We start from the raw sequence: 21799 nt of genomic DNA on the forward strand, positions 1-21799 counted from the left end.
CTATGGCATTCTACTCCTCTTTCTGGACTTCCAGACTCTTCTTGTTTGCCTGATGGGAGGAACTTTTCCTCATATTTTCAACATCCCTGCTTCCTGAGTTCTTGCTCTTGGTATCCTGGCTTTGACAAATTATTCTGGGCATGTTTTTCTAGACTGAAACTGACATTTACCTCACCTACTAGCCTCATAATAGATAAGAAACATCCCCTTTTTCCATTAGCCATTGCACTAGAGGAGGGTCATCTAACAGTAGAAGGGATGGTACCTTATTGGATTGGACTTTACTGGCCTAAATTAACTTTCTCTGGCCTTCCAGAAAATATTAAGTAATCCTTAAGATCACGCCATGAGACCATTTATCTACTCTCTTATGCTGTCTTTTTACCCAAGAACTCAGCCTGGCTTATGATTCCTTCAACATCTTATATTTTTCTGTTCCCATGCTGAGGGTGACCTTATATCTGGCCCATAAATGCCCTGACTCAGGGCCAAAGTAAAAATGGACAGATAGGTGGTGAGATAAACAATGAGGAAAAAAGTAGAGAGAAAGTAAACCTGTCTGTAAAATGAGTTCAGGTAAGACTTGGCATCTTTTACTTGGGGATGGAGGGAAGGCTCTTGATTATGAGATTCTTAATTATGGAATTTTTTTCCAATGTAGAAGCTTTTTAAAGAGAGTTGCAAAACCTAAATAAAAGATCTCAAACATAACACCTGAAACTAATGTAACATTGCGTGTCAACTGTACTTCAGTTAAGGAAAAAAAAAAAAAAGATCTCAAACACGTTCATCAGAGTTGAAAGATCCTAAATTGGTCTTTAAGTTTTCCGTGAGGTAAAAAGAAAACAAAACCCAAAAAACATTGGTTGTAGAACTTTGTGGAAGGAGGTGGTTTGTAAATGTTCTTTTCTTCTCCCAAATTAATTCAGATGTTAATCCATTGATCCATTGGTTAAAAACAGCCTTTCACTTTCAAAACAGAAGGTGTTAGTAATTTGAGATTGTCATATTAGTTCTTTTGATCTTTCAAATCCCTCCCAAGGCTCTCTCCTAACTCTTCCTAAATTAAGCAGAATAGTGCCAATCTGGTGGCTGTGAGTATGTTTTGGAAACCTGATAGGCTACCCACTTTGCTAAAGCTTCTTGAGTTTAAGGATATTGCTTATTAGTGAAGGGGAGCAAAATATACCACCCCAAAATATGCCTTTTGGCATAAGAATTATTTTAGGCTGATTATATTTAAGAAACACCTGACATAGGACAAGCTCTGAAAGCAGTAGATGTTACTCTTTTGTAAAAGACATTGACATTTGTAAGACAAATCCTTATTTGTAAGGTGTTTCCCTCTCTGTACCAGGAAGAGAAGGTTGACTTTAAATCTCCTGAAACTCTTATCAATGGAGAAAGTAAGGAATTAAATTTGAATAACAAACATACCCTTGTTTACTGTGCTTTACCTGATAACCTCCCTTAACAGGCTGCCTCACCCCCAATGTCTTCTTTGTCTTTAGCTGGCGATGATATTTAAGGTGACAGCTTGGAACATTTTGGGGAGACACTCAGTTTTCCTGGGTGTTCCCCATGTATACGGGAGGTATATATGTTGTTAAACTTTTGTTTTTTTCCTGTTAATTTGTCTTTTTATTACAGAGATGTCTCAGCCAAGACCCAGAAGGGTGATGGGAAAATTATTTTTCCTTCCCCACATTAGCCAAAAAAGAAAAAATAAAATTCTTAAACGTTGGCTAGATTCCCAGCAAGTGATATATAAGAGATACTCAGGAGAACCAGTAAGCCAATTAAGAATATTTCAAAATGAAGCTTAAACAAAAATCTGTGCTAGAAAATAACATGATTATTTGAGTACAGAGAATTCTCAAATAAACTATAGTAATTTAAGGAACTAACTTTATGGGTATTCTGAAATATGTAGAACATATCACTTGCAAAGTTGTATTTTATACTCACAATTCCTCTGTATAATGTTTTGAGAAAGCAGTTATGAAATTTCCAACTGGGATCCCCATGGTTCCAGCAGTTGTTCCGGGAACAACTTTTGATTATCCATCTTAATGATACTGATGGTACTGTTAAGGAGGAAGAATTTCCTCTGCCTTTCAAGATCCTTCTAGCTGGACTAACAATTGAATTGATATGAAACACATAAACAGGAGAAAATAAAATTTCCTTCCATAAGTATGCAGAACCCACACAGAAATGAAATTCTAAAGACACTGAGGCAGCAAGAGGCTTACAAGGGCTAAAAAGAAGGGTGAGAGTTTGAGGATTGCAAGGAGAGAAAATCCGTCGTTGTCAGGAAGGTGAAAGGAGATGTTTGAAAAACAAAGGTTGCCCTGTTTTGCAGATGAGTTCCCTTGTTGAAGAGGAATCTCTCTTTGTGAGTAGCTGTCTTCTTAGTACAAGCTGGCTGCTGAGAGGGAGGTTAAGAGCTTTTTCTGAATCTGTTGGGTTTGGATTGCCTTTTTTTTTTTTTTTTAAAGATTTTTACTTATTTATTTATGAGAGACACACACAGAGAGAGAGAGAGAGGCAGAGACACAGGCAGAGGGAGAAGCAGGGTCCATGCAGGGAGCTCAATGTGGGACTCGATCCCGAGGCCCCAGGATCACGACCTGAGCCGAAAGCAGATGCTCAACCACTGAGCCACCCAGGTGTCCCTGGATTGCTTTTTTTTTTTTTTTTTTTAAGATTTTATTTATTTATTCATGAGAGATACAGAGAGAGAGGCAGAGACACAGGCAGAGGGAGAAGCAGGCTCCACGCAGGGAGCCCGACGTGGGACTCGATCCCGGGTCTCCAGGATCACGCCCTGGGCCAAAGGAAGGCACCAAACCGCTGAACCCCCCGGGCGCCCCCTTGGATTGCTTTTAACTCAAAATCTTCATGCCAAAGTGGCCCATCTTAGGGTGGCCTGCCTTTGGCTCTGACAGTACAATGAGGGAAAAAAACCTTTTCTTCTGCTTGGCACCTCAGAAAATATTTTCGCTTTTATTGCATATATATTTTCTTTACATTTTATCTTTTAATTTTTATAATTGCCCTCTCAGAAAAGAATAAGGCTTTTTAAATTAAAAAATAATATACTATTAAAAGGAATGTTATTGAAAATTTAAGAAACTCCTTATAAATCACCATAGTAACAAAACAGTCTGGCTCACCTTTGTGAATTTTTGTTTTTGTTGTGTTCATATTTATATACACATATGTGCACAGTCCTTCGGAATGCACTTGAAATTTGCATATCTACCTTTTTTTATTTAACCTTCTATTGTACATTTTAGAAATAATAGTTAATATGCAGATCTATAGTGAACATTTTAAAATCTCTGTTGTTAGACATTTTGGATGTTTGTAATTTTACTGTACTAGATATGTTTAGTAGATGCCCTTAAAGATCTGGAGCCAGCCCAGATGGAGGGAGAGCTAGGATCCAGCATCCTTGATATTTCTGCTGAACTAACACTACTTCTAACCTGCATCTTTCCTCTAAATATTTTAGACAATGTCTTGTGATGATTTGTGATCATCTGCAGTAACTTTGTATGGGCTACTGCTACAGATCATGGCCATGCTAACTGTAAATATTTACTATATTGTAGTGGTTTTCAAACTGGGCTCCAAATCCCCCCGTTTCAACCAGAGCAGTTTGGTTTTGTTGGAGTCTAATATTAAACAAAAGTTTGAATACAACTAGACTAGATCAATGAGGGGTAGTGTAGTAACAACAAGTACAGACAAGGGGGCATCACTAAGTGTTTGAAGATTCAAAGACCTTGGTGGTAAGTTAGGGTGTGCATCACAAAGGCAACCTTAGATGTCTGTGATCTTCATGGTCTTTCCTAAAGATCCAAGGCCCTGAGGAGACTTTATGTCTCAGAGTCTCAGAGATATAGAGCTTCTCCACATGTCCTGAGTTGGAGAGAGAGCATGGTCACTACTCTCTCATTTTTGCTTCCCTCCAGGCTGTTCTCCAAAGTGCAGACAGACAGATCTTACTGAAGACAGGACACAACAGCTATTTATAAAAGTCACAATATCCATGGGCAGCCTGGGTGGCTCAGCGGTTTAGCGCTGCCTTCAGCCCAGGGCATGATCCTGGAGACCTGGGATTGAGTCCCGCATCGGGCTCCCTGCATGGAGCCTGCTTCTCCCTCTGCCTGTGTCTTTGCCTCTCTTTCTCTCTGTGTCTCTCACAAATAAATAAATAAAATCTTAAAAAAAAAAAAAGTCACAATATCCAAAGAACTAGTTCTAACCCCAAATTTTCCCTTGTAAATCTGCATTTTGGAAAAATCTCTTCTAGAAAAGAAAAGGAGAGGCTCTTGCTGCCCTCACTTTGACTGGACCTGAGCAGAGATTTGGGAGAAAAGCGGACAGTTTTGGGGTGCCTGGGTGGCTAAGTGGTTGAGCATCTGCCTATGGCTCAGGTCATGATCCCAGGGTCCTGGTATCAAGCTCCATATGCGGCTCCTCACAGGGAGCCTGCTTCTCCCTCTGCCTATCTCACTGCCTCTCTCTGTGTCTCTCATGAATAAATAAATAAAATCTTTAAAAGAAAAAGAAAGTGCATAGTTTTATAAATTATTACAAAGTGCATACACTCATGTAACCACATCCAAGTCGAGAAATAGAACATTAAACAATATCATTGAGAAAGTGAAAAGACAACCCACAGAATGGTGAAAAATAGCAAATCACTTATCTGATAAGGAACTTGTATGTAGAATATATAAAGAATATACATATATATTTATATATAAGGAATATATAAAGAACACAACAATAATAAAAAGTACAATTAAAATATGGGCAAAGGATTTGTATAGACATTTCTCCAAAGAAGATAAACAAATGGCCAATAATAACACAAAAGATGTTTAACAGCATTAGTCGTTAGCTAAGTGCACATCAAAACACAGTCAGATACTACTTCACTCCCACTAGGATGGTTGTAATAATTTAAAAAGTGAACAATAACAAGTGTTGATAAGAATGTGGGGAAATCAGAGCCCCAACACGTGGCTGCTGGGAATGTAAATTGGTACAGCCATTTTGGAAAAAAAGTTTGAGAGTTCCTCAAAAAATTTAAAGTTAGTTACCATGTGACACAGCAATTCCATTCTTAGGTATATACCCATGAGAAATGAAAACATGTGTCCACATAAGGGGCTTGTACATGAATGTTTAGAGCAGCATCATTTCTAATAATTAAAAACTAAAAACAACCCAGATGTCTAATATCAGATGAATGGATAAATAAAATATGGTATATGAATAGAATAGAATATTATTCAGCAATAAAAAGAAATGAAATGCTGATATGTGCTACAGCATAGATGAACCTTGACAATTGTTATTGTCAACAACATCATTATCCACTTTTTTTTTTTATTGTAGCCATTATGCTCTGTGGAAGAAGGCAGTCACAAAAGATGACATATTATAATGACACTTACATAAAATGTCCAGAATAGGCAAATCAGTAGAGATACAAAGAGATTAGTGGTTGCTTAGGGCTGACTGAAGGAGGGGTGTTTGGGAATGAGGAGTGACAGCTAATGGGTACCAGGTTTCTTTTAGGGGGGAAGAAAATGTTTCAAAGGGAAATGCTGATGATGGCTGCACAACTCTCTGAAAATGCTAAAAAATACTAAACTATACACTTCACATACATGAATTGTATGGTGCTTAAATTATATCTCAGAAAGCTGTTAAATGAGAAAAAAAGGGGAATAGAACATTACCAACATTCAAAAAGCTCTTCTGGGATGCCTGGGTGGCTCAGCGGTTGAGCGTCTGCCTTTGGCTCAGGGCGTGATCCTGGAGTCCCACATCAGGCTTCCTGCATGGAGCCTGCTTCTCCCTCTTCCTGTGTCCCTGCCTCTCTCTCTCTGTGTGTCTTTTGTGAATAAATAAATAAAATAAAATAAAATAAAATAAAGCTCTTCTGTCTTAGATTAGGTTTCCTGGAAACAGAACCTGAGGTGATTCTTGTGCAAGCAATTTCCTGAAGGAGTACTCTTAGAAAAAGATAAGTGGAGAAAGCAGGAAAAAACTAACTGGGGTCTCAGCTGAGGACCAGCCTTAGCCTGATCCAGTGGGGACCTCTGGAACATGAGTAGTACCAGTGTGGCCCTGCATACCCATATGGTAGTGAAGAGCTTGCCTTTTTAAAAATAGATCCATGTCAGTGACTATCATTGGCTGTGAGCTGCCTCTCCTTTGTGTGTGTGTGTGTGTGTGTGTGTGTGTGTGTGTGTGTGTTTATCTGTGTCTGATGTGTCTGTGTCTGTGTGACTATGTGTATGTGTAAAATGTCCTGAGTAAGTTAGCTTCGTTTTGACCAAAACCAATTCTAGCCTTCTAGAGGGAGGCTATGACCAATTAGCACCTGACAGTCATAACTGCTGGAAGAATGATGCCTCAGCCAGTACCCAGGATCTGGGCAGGGCACTAATAGTGCCCACTCCATACCTTCATGCCCCTCGTGTTATTACAATCTTGATCCTCCAAAAGTTCTGTCTTTGGCTGGATTATTACTTCAGCACATGATTTATGGGCAATCTGATTTATCTCATTGTTTTATTTCTTAGAAAACTCTGTGCTTCATACTGGGGGTATTATATGCCTGTTCTGTGTCAAACAGTGTATCAGATAAACTCTAGTCTTCATTGAAAATGAATAACACTGGCCTGTTTACCTAGTGTCAACATAAGTGATTTCAGACATGATTTCCTTTAAGAAAACCAAGAAAGCCATCAAAGCAGAGAGCATGAAGATAAGAAAGAAAAAAAGAATATTTGCATAGAAGAATGCTGAAAGGTAGATACTGTCTCCCACTTCTGTCATCAGTGTTCCTTGATGACAATACCTCTGTGGCAGTAGGAATATTCACTAGAAAACTGCAAGTTATGAGAAGCCAAGAGGGTTTTTGATGCTGAGCTGGTTAACGTTCCTGAGCTCATGAACAGGCCCCAGGAAGGTTGGAAAAACAGTTTTATTTAAACTTAAGGAGAAAACCAAGGTTAGAGTGTATATTCACTTTCTATTGCTGTAGCAAAATACCACAAACATAGGGACTTAAAACAAGTCACATTTATTATCTCAGTTCCTAAGAATCAGTAGTCCAGGTCCTAACTAGTTTTTCTGCTCAGAGTCTTACTAGGCTGCAATTCAGGTGTCAGATGGTGCAGAACTCCTTGGTAAGAAAAACCCCTGGAGTTTGGGGTCCTGTTCCAAGCTCATGTATTGTTGGCAGAATTCAGATCCTTGTGGTTGTAGGACTGAGACCCTCAACTTCTTCCTGACTATCAGCTGGGGACTGGCTTCAGTTCCTACAGGCCTCACGCAGTTCCCTGCCCCATGCCCTCTCCACAGGCAGTTTACAAGGTGACTGCTTCTTCAAGGCCAGCAGGAGAGTCTCTCTCTCCAGTCTGCTGAGATGGGCTCTTAGGTAACAAAAAGTAGTCATAAGAGTGACATCCCAGCACATTCATCATACTCAGTTTATTAGAAGCAAGGGACAGTTCCCACTCATACTCAATGGGGTGGTGGTAAAGGGATTATACAAGGGTGGGACTCATTGGGAGTCACCTTGGGGTGTGGACACAGATGAAAAATACTGTGGATTTGGGATCCCTGGGTGGCGCAGCAGTTTGGCGCCTGCCTTTGGCCCAGAGCGCGATCCTGGAGACCCGGGATCAAGTCCCACATCGGGCACCCGGTGCATGGAGCCTGCTTCTCCCTCTGCCTGTGTCTCTGCCTCTCTCTCTCTCTCTGTGACTATCATAAGTAAATAAAAATTAAAAAAAAATACTGTGGATTTCTTCAGTTCATTTAAAACTTTGTCTAAGCATTATTATCTTAAAAATAATCATTTTATGTTTTACCTTTAAAATAAGTTTTTTTTGTTTTTTTTTTTGTAAAAAGGTAATTGAATATGGCCTCATCCCACTCTGAATACCCATGGACTGGAAGGAGGCCCTACATGCTCTGGCTTCCTGGTACTTTCTGTACTTTCTGGAATCAACATGGCATGATTCCAGGTGCATCATAGGTGCTCAGTAAATACAGGTTGACTAAATGAATAAATACATGAAAAAGAACATTTTCCATGCATATAGTAGATACCTGGCCTTTTTTTTATATATACCAAAAATATCTTAAGTGTGCTCTCAGCTTACCATCCCTGGTGATAGAGGATCCAAGAGAAAGGCAATAGCCCCTTGAGTGCAAAAGTGGCAGTAGCATCAAGAATCATATCTTAGTTGTAGTCTGTGGCATGCATAGTGGGATTCAAGGTCAACTACCTACTCTTCTAAAAAAGGTAACATTTGGTTTACAAAAGCATAGGCAACATAAGTGCCCAGAATATTACCTCTCTGAGTCGCCACTTCTTAGATTAAGAGCTCTGTGTGGTTTATATCAGGTTGATTGCTGTTGGAATGTAACATGCACGTATGAGTACACTCCTGCTGGGGCCACCTGAAAACACAGATGAACCTCTTAGGCCAGTGAGCACATTTCCAAGTTATTACTCAAGGCAAAATATATTTGAATTCAATTAATTTTTAGCTTTTGTGGAAAGGAAGGCCAACGTGAATGAAAGAAAAAAAATGTTATCATCAGACTCTGTCAGTGACTGTATCCAAGAGTTTTATTACTCATAGTATCTCACTATGAGTGAAACAAAGTAATGGGGCCTTCAACTATCTATTCTGATGAGTTACTCCTTGGTAAGAAAGATTCGTATGTTCATAATTGTGATGGTTAATTGTATGTGTCACTTTGGGCTACAAGGTGCCCAGATATTTGGGTGTGTCTGTGAAGAGACTTCTTGATGAGATTAACTTTTGAATTGGCAGACTGACTGAAGCAGATTGTGCTTCAGATGTGAGTGGGCCTCATCCAATCAGCTGAAGATCTGAATAGAACAAAGAGGCTGACTCTCACACAAGTAAGAGGAAATGCCAACCAACTGTTTTGAGCTGGGAAGTTCCTTCTGGCCTTTGGACTTGAATGAAAACATCCAGTTTTTTGGGCTCTTGAGTATGTCAGCTTTCAGACTGCAATTTATACCATCAACTGTACTGGTTCTCAGGCTTGCTTGCTTTCTTTCTTTCTTTCTTTCTTTCTTTCTTTCTTTCTTCTTTTTTTTTTATGGGTCACTGAGGCCTTTTTATTCTGCACATAAAACCACTGGGGATCTTGCCTGTGGACACCTTGAGATTATTACATAGACAGACCTGGCTCCAGACGCTTGGTGGAAGTGAGGTGAGAAAGCAATGATTTGGACCAATCACATGTTTACAGAGCTAGGGTTCCCAGCAGAGTTCCAGATGGTCAAGTCTGGCTTCTGTAGCAACTCTAAGGAAGCTTTGAGAACATCACGGGGAAAGGAGAGGGCAGCTAACTAGCACAGGGCCCTGCCACTTTGGGCTGGGGGCCTCGAGCTGCCCGGGGGAGCAGAGGTCTAACGAGCCGACTCAGGACCACAGGGTGCACCACCTGGACCTTACTTGGCAAGGGAGTTTCTGAAGCTTCTGCCGGCGAACTTGGCCTTGCTACCCAGTTCCTCTTCAATTCTGAGGATCTGGTTGTACTTGGCCAAGCGCTCAGATCTGCATGGTGCACCCGTCTTGATCTGCCCAGTGCAGAGTCCCGCCACCAGGTCAGCGATGAAGGTATCTTCGGTCTCCCCGGAGCGATGCGACACCATGACGCCCCACCCAATGGACTGGGCCAGCTTGCACGCCTGAAGAGACTCGGTCACAGAGCCAATCTGGTTCACTTTAAGCAGGAGGCAGTTGCACGAATTCTTGCCCACGGCCTTGGAAATCCGCTTCGGGTTGGTCACGGTGAGATCGTCCCCCACCACTTGGATTCCAGCGCTGGCAGTGAACTTCTGCCAAGCTTCCCAGTCATCCTGGTTGAAGGGGTCTTCGATAGACACCACTGGGTAGTCCCTGATGAAGGACTTGTAGAGGTCAGCCAGCTGGTCAGGCGTGATGTACCTGCTGGGGTCATCAGGGGACTTGAAGTCCAGGTCATACTTCCCAGACCTGAAGAACTCGGAAGCAGCTACGTCCATGCCGATGACCACCTTATCGGTGTAGCCAGCCTTCCCGATGGCATTCTTCAGCAGTTCCAGAGCTTCTTTGTTCTCCAGGATATTAGGAGCAAATCCACCTTCATCGCCCACATTGGTGGCATCTTTTCCATATTTCTCCTTGATGACATTCTTCAGGTTGTGATAAACCTCTGCTCCAATGCGCATGGCCTCCTTGAAGTTCGCTGCACCAACGGGAAGGATCATGAACTCCTGCATGGCCAGCTTGTTGCCAGCATGGGAACCACCGTTGATGACATTGAAAGCGTGAACTGGCAGGATAACTTCAGAATTGCCAGCCAAATCAGCAACGTGGTGGTACAGGGCCACCCCCTTCTCGACAGCCCTCGCCTTGCAGACAGCCCAGGGACACTCCCAGAATGGCGTTTGCACCAAATTTAGATTTATTCTCTGTCCCGTCCATCTCGATCATCACTTTGTCAATCTTTTCCTGCTCCACAACGTTCACTTTCTTGCTAATCAGGGCAGGTGCAATAGTTTTATTGATGTGCTCAACAGCCTTTGAGACACCTTTCCCCATGTAGCGTGTCTTGTCATTGTCCGGGAGCTCGAGGGCCTCGTAGATACCAGTGGAGGCACCACTGGGCACAGCAGCTCTGAAGAGACCTTTGGAGGTGTAGAGGTCAACCTCAACAGTGGGGTTCCCGCAAGAGTCAAAGATCTCCCTGGCGTGGATCTTGAGAATAGACATGGTGACTTTCTGGCCGCTGATAGGGCTGCCCGGGAAAAAAGCAGAGGATGCCACAGGCACCAGGGACGAGCGTCAAGCTGCGCGGTCCTGATGCTCCGAGGACCCGAAGCTCATCCGGTTCTCAGGCTTTCAAACTTAGACTGGAACCGAGACATTGGTCTCCAGTTTGCCAACTACAGATCTTGGGACTTCTCAAGCTCCAGAATCACATGAGCCAATTCCCTATAATAAATCTTTCTATATGTGCATGTATCCTATTGAATGTGTTTCTCTGAAAAGTCCCAGCTAATACAATCATATAATGCTTGTGAGATTCATTATTACTTAAAAGATGATAACAAATGTTTTTGGTAATTATTTACTTTTCCCAGATTGACTCCTTGTAAAATCTTGCCCTGCCTCATGAATTTCCTTCCAGTGGCTATTCCAAACTTTACAATTCCTCTCATGCCCTCAGACTAATTTTGCTCAATTTCAGACAATGAGCCAAGGCCCACTTTCAATGAATTCCATATCTTAGACCACTTGGCATCCCTTGTCTCAAGGTCACAGCGCCCTCAGATAGCTCTTTTCATACAGCTTCTTTTCATTCTCTCTCTCTCTCTCTCTCTCTCCCTCCCTCCCTCCCTCCCTCTCTCCCCAACCCCAGCAACTCTTATTTCAGGCCTGGGAGTGGGAAACTGGGCCCAATTGTTGAGTTCTGAGTTGCTACAACATCCCTTGTGTGATTTTCCTGCTCCTCACTCATATCTTCATAAACGGTCTCTCTTTTTAACTCTTTATTTTGGAAAAATTAGGACTCACAAGAACTTGCAAAAATAATACAGAGAGATTCTGTGTACCTTCACCCAGCTTTCCCCAACGATAATGATGTAGGAAAAGACATTAGGATTCGAAGCCGATGGCCAAGAAAGAATTTTTTTTAATAATAAATTTATTTTTTATTGGTGTTCAATTTGCCATCATACAGAATAACACCCAGTGCTCATCCTGTCAAGTGCCCCCCTCAGTGCCCGTCACCCATTCACCCCCACCCCCCGCCCTCCTCCCCTTCCACCACCCCTAGTTTGTTTCCCAGAGTTAGGAGTCTTCATGTTCTGTCTCCCTTTCTGATATTTCCTACCCCTTCAAGAAAGAATTCTTGAGACAACTTTGGTGCAAAAAAGATGATTTTATTAAAGCACAGGGACAGGACCTGTGGGCAGAAAGAGCTGCACTGGGGTCATGAGGAGTGGCTCATTATATCCGAAAGGATATAACTTGAAAAAGTTGGGAGGAGGTTAGGGACAGCATAAGTCATAAGGAATTTTGGATTCCAGGACCTTGAAGGGGCTAGCTATTGTTGGGAAAGGGTCATTTATTACCGTCTAATAAAATCTTAGTCATGAGATCCTTCAGATGTGTATCAGTGGGCCATATGCTTGGGGGATGATTGTCAACACATATCTTGAGGGGTTTAGAGATAAAGGAAATTTCTAAAGGAATTTGTATATGTTAAAGTAGGCTTACAGAATCATGAGGATTGGGCTAAGATTGTCTTTTGCCCTTGGCAAAGTATTAACATTGAGGCAGTTAAGTCCCTAGAGGAAGGTCACTCTGCCTGTTTCAAGAACTTGTCAATGGGCTGTAGGTAATAAGGAGATTTAATTTTTTGGGATGCCTGGGTGGCTCAGTGGTTGAGTGCGTCTGCCTTCGGCTCAGGGCGTGATTCTGGGGTCCCAGGATTGAGTCCCACATCGGGCTTCCTTCATGCAGCCTGCTTCTCCCTCTGCCTGTGTCTCTGCCTCTCTCTCTCTCTCTCTCTCTTTCTCTCATGAATAAATACATAAAATCTTTAAAAAATAATAATTTTTCTTCTGCCTTTGTTTCCCACATCAATAACATTTTACAAAGGAAAGAGTATCAAAATAAGAAAATTTACATTGATATTATACTATTGACTGGACTATATACCTTACTGGGATTACATCAGTTTTCAAATTCACTGCTTTTTTTATATAGTCCTACAAAATTCTATCACATATGTAGATTCTCATGTAATCACCACTGCAACCAAGATATGAATTGTTCCATCTGTATACAACCTCTTTATTAAACTTTTCTCATTACCCAATTTGAAAATGCCTTCTGTTTTCTGCCAGCATCCCTGCTGAGGGACCCTTAAAAGATTTTCAACATTCTGAAAATGGAAAGGATCTGTCCTTTTGTTTGTGGGTGAAAGCCAAGAAGGCAGCAAGCCTCTGAGAGAAGAGGGTGGCAGCTGCAAAATAAAAATGGCAATTGAGCCACTCTTGGCAAAGAATATCTGAGATAGTTTCCAGAGTGATATGGGAATAATCTGAAGGTTTTATTTTGTGGCAATTTTCTCAAGTCTAACCGTGTATCAGAATCACCCGCAGAACATTAAAAAAAAATTAATCAATCAACCAAACAAAAAACAAAAGAAAAACAGAGATTTAGGCCCCATCCCCAGAGGTCCTGAATCATTTTTTTCTGGGATGAAGTTCAAGGATTGAAACTTTTTACAAGTTCCTCAGCTGATTCTAATGTGCAGCCAAGGTTGAGAGCCACTGTTTTTTGACATCTAGGTTTTTGCATCTTAATTAGAAAATCCATTCCTACTCACGATTATGATTTTTAAAAAGACAACTTTGAGTTTTTATGTATATTTTTAAAAATTTTTATTAAATTTAATGTATCTTTATGTATCTTTGATGTATCTTGGATTTATATTTGTTGTAGGAAATGAGAAATGAATTCATTTTATTTTTTCCCCAGACAGGTATTTTGTTGTTCTAATACTTATTGAATAATCCATATTCTCTCCACTGATATAAAATATTACTTCTATGGTTTAGTAAATCTGTGAATTGCTTTACTCTATTTCCATATTCTATTTTGTTACATTGATCTTTCTATTAAGTGCCAGAATCAAACTGTTTTCATTATAGTAATTTTGTCATGCTTTAATTTCTGGTAGAAGTAGTAGAGAATTGATATTTTTAAGATATTGATTTTTTTAAAGATTTGAGAGAGAAAGAAAGAGAGTGCATGAGGGGGGAGAGGACAGAGGGAAAGGGAGAAGCAGACTCCCCACTGAGCAGGGAGCCTGAAGCAAGGCTGGATCCCAGGACCCCAGGGATCATGACCCCAGCAGAAGCAGAGACTCAACTGACTGAGCCATGCAGGCACGCCCATATTGACTCTTTCCATTGAAAAAAACATATATTTTAAAGTTGATTCCAATTTTCTCTTTTTTTATGCTCTTCAGTGTAGTTTTAAAGTTTTCTTCATATAGACTCTGTACTACATATAAGTTAAAACTATATTTAAAGAAATGGATCAGCTCTTCATCCACTAAAACTAATTTTGAGCCAGAGTCAAAAAAAAAAAATTTAGTCTGTATAAATTACCCTTGATCATACATGATGGAAATGAGTGCTGTCTTGTGTAATTTCTTATGGGAATAGAACATTCCTTTATTATCTGGCATGATTAGCAAATGTGTGCCACATTATCATTATCAAGAATTCTGGTATACATAGAATAGTAATTTTCAAAGCCTAGATTCCAATAGAACACTAAACACCTAACACAGTAAAATTAAATTTTTTTTGAAGACTCAGAAGCTATGTGTCTTTGTAATGAGCATGATACACTGTAGATATTAATGGAAAGTTTAAATAAGAAAATGCCAGATAAAAATGACTTTTCGGAAAGCAGGGACTCCCTGCTCAAGTCAGACTCAGGATAAAAGCTACTCATTCTTACTAGCTTCTTTCCTGAAAGATAAAAGTTCATTAGGATGGCCAACCATGAGATACATAGAAACTTGGATTTCTAAAATAAATGATGGGACAAATCCATCTCAAGGTCTAAATGCTCCAATATTTTCTAAAATTTTAAATATTCAAAGCCAACTGATTTAAATCCAATTTGCTGAGAGTCTTCCTCCATATCCAAAGCTATACAAAAGGAAATTCTAGACTAATTACCTTTCATCAGCTAAGGCTTTTAATTAGTTAAGTGGGCATTATTTGTGCTTTCACAAAGAATTAGCATTTTAAGGTAAATGGTAAAAATTCTGGAATAGGAAGAAGAGAAACACCCATATAAATTTTAGAAATGCTACTTATGGATATGCATATGGCAAGCAGCAGAAATATTATGAATTGTAAAGAAACAGCCATAACTGAGAAATGCTTTTTATATAACATGGTCAGGAAAAATTAAAATATTCACAGCTACTATGTGTGTGCATCTGTGTGTGTATATTTTGTGAATGTGTGTGTATACATGTGCATTTATGCATATGTACATATTTATATACAATGGCTGTAATTAAGTTAGATCATTCTTCTCATAAATAACCCAGAGTGAATCTTGTGTTAATGTTTCTGGGGCTACATCACAAGCGAATATTGGCTTACCTAACTGTAGAAACTTAATTTTAAACCACTTTTGTTATTGGATAGAACACTATTGAAGTCATATTGTTTTGTCTTCCTTTGACTTGTGAGCTACTTACAAAAAGTGGATTGGCTCATTGTATCTAAATATGCTTCCTTTGAAGAAAGAACATTTTATCCCCATTATAAATAAATAAAGAAGTAGCCCTCCTTTATTTTTCTTAAGATTTTATTTATTGGGGATCCCTGGGTGGCTCAGCGGTTTAGTACCTGCCTTCAGCCCAGGCTGTGATCTTGGAGTCCGGGGATCGAGTCCTACGTCGGGCTTCCTGCATGGAGCCTGCTTCTCCCTCTGCCTCTCTCTCTCTCCCTGTGTCTCTCATGAATAAATAAAATAAAATAAAAAAGATTTTATTTATTCATGAAAGAGAGAGAGAGAGAGAGGCAGAGACACAGGCAGAGAGAGAAGCAGGCCCCATGCAGGGAGCCCGACGTGGGACTTGATCCTGGGACTCGATCCTGGGACTGATCCCGGGACTCCAGGATCATGCCCTGGGCTGAAGGCAGGCACCAAACTGCTGAGCCACCCAGGGATCCCTAAGAAGTAGCCCTCCTTTAAAGGAAGCAATGCAGGTCTTCTCCTTTTACTTTGAATATCTAATTGTAGAGTGCTGGAATCAGTGTGATTTGGAAACCAAAGGCAGATCACTGAGACCTTGCTGCTACTCTTAGGCAATGCCTATGTCCCCCACTAGCAGCTTCCTCTCTTCTAAAATAGAACCAGTCATTGTTCACACTTACTTTCTGGGCAAACATAATCAACTGATGCTCCTCTGTGTGCCAGACAGTATCAGTAAAATACTGAAGCTTTGTTGGGGAGGAAAAATTTTTCCCTTACCCTCCTAGATTTTTTTGTCTGGTATATTGATGTAAAACAGATTAACAGGAGAAAAACTAATTGCGTATGTATAGGAGCTCCATAAGAATATGAGAGCCAAGTGATGAAGTTTTGGAATATAGGTGAGGTCTGGAGCCCATGACGACCAAGAAAGAATTCTTGAGATGTCTTTGGTGCAAAATGGTGGTGGTTTTATTAAAGCATGGGGACAGGACCCGTGGGCAGGAAGGGCTGCTGCCCTGGGCCTGTGAGGGGTGGCTGGTTATATTCCTGGGAGTTGGGAGGGGTTTGAGAATAGCTTACTCTGTAAGGAATTTTGAAAGCAAGGTTTCCAGGACCTTGAGGGGGCTAGCTATTGTTGGGAAAAGGTCACTTATTAATAAAACCTGAGTCATGAGACCCTTCAGATGTGTTTTCGTGGGCCATGTGCTTGGAGGATGATTGCCAACATGTATCTTGAGGGGGTAGACATAAAGGAAATTTCTAAAGGAATTTCTATATGTTAAAGTAGACTTACAGGATCCTGGAGGTCGGGCTAAGATTGCCTCCTGCCCTTAGCAAAGTATGAACATTTGAGTCATACTTTGTATGAGGCAGTTGAGTCTGTAGAGGAATGTCACTCTCCTGTTTCAAGGACTTGTCAATGTGCTTTGTCCTCAGCTAGTCCTCTGTTCCCCCATCACAAGGACAAGTTAGCACCTTGAGTATTAAATGTTTCAGGCAGGAGCTATGTCTTCTTTAGCAAAGTCTTCTAGTACCTAGCATGACATTTGCTACATAGTACACGCTGATTAAATATTAGTTTGATGAATAAATGAATGTTTTTGAGGCTTAGAATGAGGCTCAGTCAGGTGAGCTAAAGAATGGCATAGAGGCCTGGAGCTTCAAAGGGGAGGAGGATAATTCAAAGACCAATAAGAGCAGATGTTCGTTAAATGTTTGCCCTGCCATACAGATCTTTCAGGTAAAAAGTTCTCTCTGGTAATAGCTCTTTCCAGGGCAGACCCCCTATCTAAATTCTTTTAGGTAGCTAAGGAAGAGGTAAAAGTTTCTTGAGTCTTCTGGATTTTGATTGCCTTAAACTCAATATAATCCACATGCCAAAATGGCCTATTTTAGGGTTACGTATGTTGGGAAGCAAGAATTCTTGTCCTCTCAAAGGTCCTTCTGGCTGGACTAAGAAACAAATTGACATGAGACAGATTAACAGGAGAAAAATCAAATTTAATAGGTGTATTGTTGAGAAATCTACCTAGACATGGAAATTCCAAAGACAGGCAAAATGAGGTACATATGTCATTCTGAACTAAGGAGAAGGGGATAGGGCCTGGGATTTCAAAGGAAAGGAATGCACCTCATAGGATGATTTAAAAAAAAAAAAAGGCAGATGTTTGGTAATTAGATGTTTGCCCAATCATACAGATGGGTCACTCAGATAAAATTGATCTCTGTTAATAACTCTTATTCTGGGAAAAAAAAAAACCCAATCTAGCTTCTGTGTGGTTACGAGAGTGCAAAAGTTTCTCTTGAGCCTGTAGAGTCTTAAGTGTCTTCCGACTTCAAGATAATCCATATGCCAACGTGGCACATTTTGGGAGAGCAGTCTGTTCTGAACCCCTACACGTATTTTGCAGCCTCTCACATTCAAACCAGCACCCTCTTGTTTTCTATCTTAATAGCAAAGTGAGTTCCTAGGAAAAGTTTAATTTAGTATTTTAAAAGTATGTATTTGCATTTTGACCACAAAATAGCTAAGTTATTTATAGCTATGCAAATAGTATATAATTATGACTTGATTTGAAATTCAAATACTATCATAACAGTAAAAAATATTTATTAAGATTACCTTCGTGGATCAAGTATTTTTATATTTCCAGTAAGAAAACAAAAATAACCTTTAATATTTATAGCTAAGCATCTGTAATCTATTATTTTATTTCTGCCAATTTGGTGAGTTCCATAAACCTAACATAATTTAAAGAGTTTTCCTTCTTTTCTTTGAGGCAGATTAGACTCAAGAGATAAAAGAATACAGGAAATATTTCTGTAGAGTTATATACATAGGTATAGAGGTCATTTAAGTTTTCTTATTATCAAACATTTTGTGGCTTGAAAGTTTTTATTTTATTTTATTTTATTTTATTTTATTTTATTTTATTTTACTTATTTATTCATGAGAGACACACAGAGAGAGGCAGAGACAGGCAGAGGGAGAAGCAGGCTCCATGAAGAGAGCCTGATGTGGGACTCGATCCTGAGACTCCAGGAACACGCCTAGGGCTAAAGGCAGGCACTAAACCTCTGAGCCACCCAGGCATCCTTTGAAGGTGTTACAAATGTGAAATGGGAAGTTAGTTTTTCTTCCTGGTGTGTATGAGCAGGACTAGCTACATAGTTTGTGAAAATGCAGGGCCCCTTGTTCAAAAACCAAGGATTGATTTATTTTTTTTTAAAGATTTTATTCATCCATTCATGAGAGACACACAGAGAGAGCCAGAGACACAGTCAGAGGGAGAAGCAGGCCCCTTACAGGGAGCCTGATGTGGGACTCGATCCTGGGACTCCAGGATCACACCCTGGGCCGAAGGCAGGCGCTAAACCGCTGAGCCACCGAGCGTCCCCAAAACCAAGAATTTAAAGACAGAAACAATACAACATTAAACCAGTGAAGGGTGTAGAATTTGCCACCTGCAAATATGCCTCTTTGGCATAAAGATTATCTTCAGCTGATTATTTTCAACAAACAAAAATTCAGGAGAAGCTCTGAAACTGAGTAAAAGTTACCCTTTTGTAAGGTATATTTACATTTATAAGGCAAATTTCCATTTGTAAGGGTATCTCTCTGCCTGTACCAGGAAGATGACCTAATCTCTAGAAACTCTTATCAATGGAGAAGGCAAGGATTTAGATCTGCATAATGACCTTACCTTTGATGACCATCCTTTGCCTGGTCACCTCCTGAAACCAGCCTCCCTTTCCCTTTGTCTTTAGCTGGAGATGATGTTTAAAGTGGTGACTTGAGCCATTTTGGGGAGTTACTCAGTTTTTCTGGGTCTCATATATACAGGAAGTATACATGGTATTAAATTTCTATTTGTTTTTCTCTTGTTAATCTGTATTTTAATTTGGGGGATCTGGACAAAGAACCTGGAGGGTAGAGAAAAAATTATTTTTCCTCTCCCCTACCAGACATGATGGGGTCCTTCTAAGCATAAGGATCTGTATGATTGCATAGCTCTACAAATTATAAAAATGGGAATACTCCAGGAATGATCTGAAGAGGATGACTTTTTTTTTTTTTTTTGAGGATGACTTTTAAATAAGACTTTGATTAAACTCATGGCCACAAGACTGTGAACAGAGACCAGCATTGAGTAGAATGATTTGTGAATGTTTAACACACTTCTCAGGCAGATAAAAGCATATCAAACACCTTCAGAGGCAGGTCACAAGGATGGAGTGAAGTAAATGTAATGATAAAAACACTTGGAAATGATAAAAGCAAGCTATATTTTTATGCCATTTAGTGGCTAATTCGTACTCACATATGCTATTTAATCCTCACGATAATAAGATGAAATAGGATAGAAGAAACAAGTTATCCAAGACTAAGTAACTGATTGCAGAACCAGAACTTATAAAGATCTCCTTCTCCTCCAGAATTAAGGGTAGACAAACCATAGCCATGGGCCAGATCCAGCCTGCTACCTGTTTCTTTTTTTTTTAATATTTATTTATTTATTTATTTATTTATTTATTTATTTATTTATTTATTCATGATAGACAGAGAGAGAGAGAGAGAGAGGCAGAGACACAGGCAGAGGGAGAAGCAGGCTCCATGCCAGGAGCCTGACGCGGAACTCGATCCCGGGACTCCAGGATCGCGCCCTGGGCCAAAGGCAGGCGCTAAACCACTGAGCCACCCAGGGATCCCCCTCTACCTGTTTTTTTTAATAAATAACGTTTTATTGGAAATAAATGTCTATTTATTTATGTATTATTTGTGGCTGCTTTCATACTACAATGGCAAAGTTGAGTGCTTGTGACAGAGACCATACGCCTGCAAAGCCTGGAATATGTATTTTCTGTTTCTTTACAAAAAAAATTTGGTGACTCCTGCCACAGTTCTACCATAACTAAAATGTGGGAATCTGGACTGGTCAAATTGCTTTGACTAAGTTGTGCTTTCACCTTCAAGCTAAATGTATTTTTTGTTTATGAGTACTTTATAATTAACAGGTGCCCATTGATGGACATTTAAGGCTTTACTAATTTTCTATTATAAATGATGCTGTAGTGACTATTCTTAAATCACAACTTTTAACACTTGTTAGGTTCTTACTTCCTCCACAGAATTATTCCTGAAGAGTAATGTATGAGTCAAATAGTATGCACTTCATAGTAGTCTTGATTAGTTGAGTAGTCTTATACAAGTTGACTAAATTGTATAATTTGGCAAAGTTCTGCTGGATGGCCATAGAAAATAGGTTCACCAGGTCACGCTATCGACGGTGCATGAGGATCCCTGTGTCTCTGTATCCTACTTTTCTGGGCATTATCCAGCTTTTTTATTGTTGCCAATGATTGTCAAGCCATAGAGCAATGTTGTATTGATTTGCATTTCTCTGGTTACTAATGGGTTTATACATCTCTTCATATTGTTAATTGGGCCTTGGCTTTTGATTTCTATAAGTTATTGCCCTTTTCTAATTCATTTTTGGGAATTTCTTGAAAATGTTGGATATTCCTTCTTTGTCAGTTTTCAACACTGCACATATCTTCCATTTTGTTATTTGTTCATTGATGTTGTTCATGCTGTTCTTCATTGGATAGATGCCCTTAAATGAAATTAATCAACTTGCTTTGTCTTATGGTTTATGCTTTTGAAGTTTTCTTTAAGAAGCTCTCTACTCTTAATTCATAGAGATTTCCTCTTACTTTTTCATCTATTAAGTTTATAGTTGAACATTTCATGTTTATTTATCAATCTTTGTGTATGTATTAGTACAGTTTTATTTTTCTTCATCAGTGAGCCATTTTCCCCCTAATATCATCATTAAACAGCTTTCAGTTTCCCATTTACTTGTGGTGCCATCTTTATTGTATATTGTCTTTATATATGTTTCTGTTGAATATTATATTCCATCCTTAGCCTATTTTCCTTCTTTTTAAAAATATTTTATTTATTTGACAGAGAGAGAACATAAGTAGGACAAGTGGGAGAGGGAGAGCTCCCTGAGCAGGGAGCCTGATGCAGGGCTCGATCCCAGGACCCTGGGATCACGACCTGAGTCAAAGGCAGATGCTTAACTAACTGAGCCACCCAGGCACCCCCGCCCATTTTCCTTCTCATTCTGAAATTTCTACCTTGGAAATCTTAGCTACTCCTACAGTTTTGACTCCTTTTAATATCCTGATGTGTTATACATCTGTATTTCTAACCTTGATCCTTTATTCAAATTTCATGCTTGTGTATTTATACCTGCCTGCTGGCTACCTCTCCTACATGTACCACAGGTACCACAAACTCAAAATATTATAAAATAAACTCACAATCATCTGTACTGCAAACCAGCTCCTATATTCTCTGTTTCAGTGGGTGACATTACCATCATTCATCACACATTCTGGTAGATGGCCTTGATTCTTCC

The 21799-nt window shown here is 39.8% G+C and overlaps 1 protein-coding gene across 1 annotated transcript; it reads right to left on the minus strand.

Moving 5' to 3' along the window:
- Window positions 1-9443: 9443 nt before the first annotated feature.
- LOC121482998 (alpha-enolase-like) lies at window positions 9444-10865 on the minus strand. The gene is given in 2 exon segments (XM_041741207.1): window positions 9444-10492; window positions 10494-10865. Coding segments are annotated over 2 exon segments (1305 nt in total). The 5' UTR covers window positions 10842-10865; the 3' UTR covers window positions 9444-9535.
- Between the last annotated feature and the right edge of the window lie 10934 nt (window positions 10866-21799).

This window comes from Vulpes lagopus, chromosome X (assembly GCF_018345385.1).
Source record: "Vulpes lagopus strain Blue_001 chromosome X, ASM1834538v1, whole genome shotgun sequence".
NCBI lineage: Eukaryota > Metazoa > Chordata > Mammalia > Carnivora > Canidae > Vulpes > Vulpes lagopus.